A 5923-nucleotide genomic window follows, 5' to 3' on the forward strand; every position below is an offset into this window, starting at 1 on the left:
TTCTCTCTCCCCTCCTCTTTCCTCATCCCTCTCCCCCTTCCCTCCCCTAGTCTCTCCTTCCCGCTCCCCTCCCTTCTCCTCCCCTCGCCTCCCCTCCTCTCTTTCTGTTTCTTCTTTTCATTTCATCTCTTTTCCTTTCTCTTCTCTTCCCTTCCCTTCTCTTCCCTTCTCTTCTTTCCCTTCTTTCCCTTCTCTTCTCTTCCCTTCTCTTCTCTTCTTTCCCTTCCCTTCTCTTCTTTCCCTTCTTTCCCTTCTCTTCTCTTCCCTTCTCTTCTCTTCCCTTTTCCCTTCTTTCCCTTCTCTTCCCTTCTCTTCTTTCCCTTCTTTCCCTTCTCTTCTGTTCCCTTCTCTTCTCTTCCCTTTTCCCTTCTTTCTCTTCTCTTCTCTTCTCTTCTCTTCTCTTCTCTTCTCTTCTCTTCTTTCTCTTCTCTTCCCTTGTCTTCCCTTCTGTTCCCTTCTCTTTTTCCCTTCTCTTCTCTTCCCTTCCCTTCTCTTTCCTTCTCTTCCCTTCCCTTCCCTTCTTCTATCGGCTCCACCGTTGAAGACAAAACTCTCTTATTCTCCTCCACATCTCGCTAGAAAAAGGAAAGTCACAAGTTGTGACTGAGTAATTTTTGCCAGGAAAAAAGAAAAACTGCTTCCTCCCGGGACGGGAGGAACTGGGGCCGCAGAAGCAGCAAAAGCAGGAGTGACAATACCTGTCTGTGGGCCCAAGCAGCCGGGAGAAGTTGTCAATTACAACCTCTTTGTGACAGCGGATGAGGATGACCACCGCCTGGCACAGGAAGGGCATGAACGTGCTCTGCTGCGTTGACGATGTGCAGCTGCGCAGGATGTGGAGGATTGGTAGCACCTGAAAGAAGAAGGGGAGAAAGAATGACTTGCTGCATCCTTGACTCTGCAGGGCCTAACCATGGACATTCAGCACATGAGCAGTGCCTGATCCCTTGACATGCTGCCAAGGCCTAAGCCTAAATTGCACACCAGCCACCCTGTCCAAACCATTGCTCTGCACTCAGGCTGTGCTTCTTTAGCACAAGAGGCAAACGGCACAAGGCATAGTGCAACAGCCAGAAGAAGTCCAAGACACGTGGAAGAAAGTCTCTTACGTTCCAACAGATGTCCTTCCTATACATCTGCAGAAAGGTGATCATCCACTTCCCAGCTGCACGCACGCGCATTCCTTTGCCTTTCCGCAAGGTCTCCTTGATGGCCATCAGGTAGTCAGCGGTGCGTTCCAGGGGGAAGTTTCTGCACACGATCTGTAGAGAAAAGAGAAGCAGGAGAGATCTCATCATTGCTCTGTAGCAGCTCTTCAAAACAGAAAGCAGTCTTGAGGGCGTTCTTAGTTCAGCAGCTTGCCGCTCATTCAGGCGGCAATCACAGCGCTCCTGCTCTCTGTACCCTACTATTTATACGGAAGGCGGTTGAGCCTTCTCTCAGCTTCTCCACCCATGGTGTTTGCTTACGTGCAAAACCTACCTCCCAGCAGCCACAGTCACACATGCACACAAACTCATGTGGTCACACACACACACACACATACACGCACGTCATGGAATCAGCTCCTTGCATGGGGCGCCTGAAGGCCAGACATAGCTCAGAGCCTCCTGCTACTTGCTGAGAAAAGCGGTCTCAGGATGACAGCTTGTGGGAATACAAGAAAAACTGTTCAGAGCAGAAGCTGTGGAGCAAGATAGACAGCATGAGAACCAAGGACACCTCTAGAAGAAGAAAGAACATCTTACGGCTCTGATTGGATAAGCGCCTGTGTGAACGGTTGAAGAGTGTTTTGTAGAATGCTCTGCTGACATGTAAAGGTGGATGGGAAAGTTGTAGGGATGGAGGGCAAAGCTAGAAAAAGAAAACTTATGAAGGTATATAAGTGATTTGAGAATTGTAATAAATGATTTGGATCATTCGCATCTGAGTCTGCATCGGACACTGCAACAGCTCATTCTGGAAATGGTATGAGAGGCTGGGAGCAGCATAGGGTCGTGCAGAAGCCTGTGCACTGAGATCCCACCACTCCTTTTTGGGTCCACTTACCCTTGCCAGTTGAGATGAGGTCTGGAGCTGAGAGATGGTGTTGCAGTCATCCAGCCCCTTACACAGGCTCCCGATGTCTCCCGTCTCGATGATTCTGTTGGCCGCCTTGGCTGGAAAGAGCATGGGGAGAAAAGGGAAGTCATGCTTCTGGAAACTGAACTGCTTTCCATGGGGAGAGACAGGACAGGATGGTGACAAGAAAAGAGCTGTAAACGGTGCCTCTCCCTCCTGTAAACAGGGCCCAGCCCGTGGGGCTCTGATAGTGCTGCAGAGGAGAGCACAGGGTTAGTGCACGCCCGCTCTACTCACCTTGGATTCGGAGAAGGGAGCTCAGGCAGGTGGCAGCAAACTGGCGGGATGTAGGCATGGGGTCACACGTCAGCGGAGCCAGCAATCCCACCAAGGAGCCAAAGTACTCGCAGACATCCCCTCTCTGCAGTGGCGAGAGGCAGGAACAAAGCTGTAGGCTAGCTCTTCCTAGCTTCTCCTGCCCGTGCCTTCCCCATGCCATGACACAGCATGCACAGCTGGGTGGAGCTGGCCTTCCAGCTCAGGGGCACTGGGGAGGGAGCAGGGAGCATGCAGTGGGGCTCTTTACTCACTTGGAGTTCTTCACAAGCAGCCAGCAGCTGGGAGCAGGTCTGCAGGGCCCTCCTTCGCTCCCACGCGTTGTTTGAGGTCACTGATCTCTGCAGGACCTGGAGCAGAACATCTGTCTCACTGAGGACATCTTTCCCTTCCTGCTATCCCTCTCTCTGTCCCTCTTTTCCCGACAGTTTCCCTCAGGGCCTGCCCTGTGGCTCCACATGGACCCCTGCCTCACTTAGCACTGACACTACTGCTCCCATTCTCTGCAGACACTCCTGCCTCCTAACCCAGGAGCTGGGTTAGAAGGTTAGCTCCTAACCCTCAGGTGTGGCTTGCCAGGGGCTGGCTCCTGTCTTTCCCCCTACAGGGCCCATTTCTCTGCCCATTTCTCAGTGAAGATGGCCTGTTAGCAGGAGATTTCTCCCCCTTCGATCGTCCTCTCAGTCCCCAGATCTCTGTCCCTGCTATCAACAGGCACCATATTTTCTCCCTTGCCCCTCACGTACTCACAGGGACTATGTTCTGGAAGAATCTACAGGTGGTCTCTGTCTCAAGCAGGACCACCATGAGCCGGCCCAGAGCTTTCAACGATGTTTGCTGAAGCTGAAAGCAGAAGAGGGGATTGAGGTATGGCATCACAGCTGCTGCAAGGTATAGGTTATGTATGCTGAGATAGGGTTCCAACCAAGAGGTGGCCGGGAAAGTTACAGCAGGTTACCTTCAGGTACTGTGCTGCTTGCTGTGACTCCCTGATCTTCAGCATCATCTCCGCTGAAGGGTGTGTCACAACGTTCTTGCAGCACAGAGCCAACATTTCACAAGCATCTTTGCTTCCTAAAGAGGGCTTCAACTTGCTGACAGGAGGAAAAAAGGAAGAGAAATCAGAAAGGGTCTTTACCACTGCTCTCCAGACTGGTTCAGACAACGTCTGAGATTCTCCTAATCAACAGCTGCAAAGCCAACACCCCCAGCCTGTACCGCTGAGCACTGTCTTCAGTTCCAGCAGCACCTGCCTCCTCCCCAGCAACACTGAACCACCTCCCGCTCTGAAGGGAAGAAGGCCCCAGATCTCCTTTCTCTTCCTCGCCAGGGGACAGGAGCTCCAGGCCTTTCTCCTTGCCCAGAATCTCAGTTTCACTGGGCACAACAGCCCAGCCGTCTCTCTTGTAGATGCGGCTCCTAACCCTCCTTAGCCCTCCCCCCCTCCAGGCCTTCGGGAGCTACCCAGAAGGGGGACCACCATCCTGCCTTGCAATCCTCCCACCCTTACCTCAACTGCTCCAGGGCCAGAACCACCTTGAGGGGCACTGGGGAGACAGGGGTGCCCAAATAATACTTCTTCATTAAGTCCTGCAAGTACCAGAGAGACATTGTCAAAACGGGCAAGGGGCACGCGAGAGCTCTTCCTCCCGACCCAGAGACACAAATAACTGCCACGCACCAGCCCCATCGCTCCCACATTTCCCATGGAAGCGCTGCAGGATGCAGCAGCTCCACAGCTGGTGGACCTAGCCTGTTGCCAGCCACTGCCTGCCAGCATCCAAGGTCCCCACCAGCTGGAAACGTGTAGCTGAGGGAGACCAGAATGGCTCCAGGGAAACGAGCCTCACTGCACAGTCCAGAACTCCTCTGCAGAGAGCCCTGGCTCTGGGCACTCACCATCAGGATCTCCAGCAGCTTGCCCTTCAAGGAGGTGTTAAAGCAGGCGGAGCCACCCACAGCATGGAAGGCAGAGCTGCAGTCAGTGATGCTCTGCACCAGCGCAAGCTTGTTCTGCAAGTCCTGAAGCCCAAGAAAAAAGAACATTCTTTGAACTGCGGGAAGGGCTGCGGGCTGCAAGGGGGACACGTGGGGGCAACACTAAGGGAAGGGCTTGGATCTTCATCTGGGCACAAACCGTTCCCCGAGGGGCCTTTGGAAAGAGAAGGCCCATCTCAGCATCCCCCCACGTGGAGGGGCTGCAGCTGGGCGCTCAGACACCCTGGCACGTTTTGAGCTCTCACCCGACAGCTGCAGCTGTACAGCAGCAGGATGTTGCCCACGATGTCTCCCTCCAGGCGGGCAAGCAGCTGTTCCTTGGAGGCTTGCAGTGCCAAGCTGCCATGGGCGAGGATGAGAGCGCTGCGTGTAGCATGAGCTCTCTTGCTGTTCAGCTCCATCTGTGTGAGGAGAAATGCCTTGAGACACTCGCTCAACAGACCCCAGTGCCCTGTGATGCACCTGGGCCCCCCAGGGCCAGGAGCTGCTGTGAAATAAGGCAGAAAATAGCCAAGATAGGAAACCCGTAACACTTACCTTCTTGCTCTGGAATCCTCCCACTCTGCCTTTGCACAGCCTGGACGCAAACATGGTGAGTGTGTCCAGGACTGTGTGGAAGTTGCTCTCAGCAGCATGGCTGAGAAGAGAGATCATTCCCTGCACAAAAGAACAAGGGGCAGTTGGCGCAGGCCTGAACCTACTGGCACGGCCAGCCACAGTGGCTGGGCTGGTCCTCGCCTGGGGGAAACGGCAGCACTGAGGAGATTGAAAGGCCCAGAGCAGAGCCAGGAGAAGCTCTCTGCCACAGGGTCAGAGTGGGGATGCTCGCAGGAGCTGGAGGAGAGGAGAGCTCACCTGAGCCTCAGATGCTTCCTCTGCATTTGCCTCCTCCAGGTGCTGCAGCAGCTTCTCTTGAACATGGAGGACTTCTTTACAAGTTCCCAGAATTGTCCCCAGAGCCTTGTACAGGAAAGACTGCATGGAAAGGGAAGGAATAAGCTAAGGCGTGGTAGCAGCCTAACCTGATGGGAGAGGGCCAGGTGGGAAGGACCCACACTCCCTGGGAGTCACTGAGAGCAGCTGTGGGGCCGAGCTGTTGCCACCCCCAGGCAGTTTGCAGGGAAAGGCCCTCTGGGGGGCACGGGCTGGGGAAGCAGTGTGAGCAGCCCACGTGGGCAGAGCACCAGCCACAGCCACAGCCCCAGTTTGGCACCTTTGGCTGCACCACTGGGTAGAGCCAGGGGAACTCACCTTTTCTCCAGAGCTGCTGGGACAGCTGCTCAGCTGCCGGCTCAGCTCACAGCTCAGGGCCTTGGTCCAGGCCTCATCCTCCACGATGTCCAGCGATGCCCTCAGGAACTGTTGGAGAACAGGAGAAACCAATGTTCCCTTGCCCTTTGCCTCTTCCTGCGTTCCCAAGTCACTGCAGACTTCTGGGGACAGGTGCCTGGAAGAACAGCCCCTCTCCCAGCTCCCCCCAGCATTCCCTCAATTAAAGCTGCCTGCCACTCTTCTCCTAGGACCCCCC

At 54.6% G+C, this 5923-nt stretch overlaps 1 protein-coding gene across 1 annotated transcript in view; it reads right to left on the reverse strand.

The window, feature by feature from the left end:
• Positions 1-450: 450 nt before the first annotated feature.
• The window catches only part of LOC116217395 (maestro heat-like repeat-containing protein family member 2B), a 10692-nt gene continuing 5219 nt past the window's right edge, over positions 451-5923 (reverse strand). The window contains exons 17-30 of the mRNA XM_031556588.1: positions 5647-5754; positions 5251-5370; positions 4957-5052; positions 4641-4823; positions 4297-4419; positions 3908-3987; positions 3356-3491; positions 3148-3240; positions 2652-2747; positions 2359-2482; positions 2050-2159; positions 1110-1262; positions 699-853; positions 451-575 (exon numbers count right to left, since the gene is read on the reverse strand). Coding sequence (XP_031412448.1) covers positions 524-575; positions 699-853; positions 1110-1262; positions 2050-2159; positions 2359-2482; positions 2652-2747; positions 3148-3240; positions 3356-3491; positions 3908-3987; positions 4297-4419; positions 4641-4823; positions 4957-5052; positions 5251-5370; positions 5647-5754 — 1629 coding nt within the window. The 3' untranslated portion in view covers positions 451-523. The remainder of the gene's footprint in view (positions 576-698; positions 854-1109; positions 1263-2049; positions 2160-2358; positions 2483-2651; positions 2748-3147; positions 3241-3355; positions 3492-3907; positions 3988-4296; positions 4420-4640; positions 4824-4956; positions 5053-5250; positions 5371-5646; positions 5755-5923) is intronic.

Source organism: Meleagris gallopavo, chromosome 1 (assembly GCF_000146605.3).
Source record: "Meleagris gallopavo isolate NT-WF06-2002-E0010 breed Aviagen turkey brand Nicholas breeding stock chromosome 1, Turkey_5.1, whole genome shotgun sequence".
Lineage (NCBI taxonomy): Eukaryota > Metazoa > Chordata > Aves > Galliformes > Phasianidae > Meleagris > Meleagris gallopavo.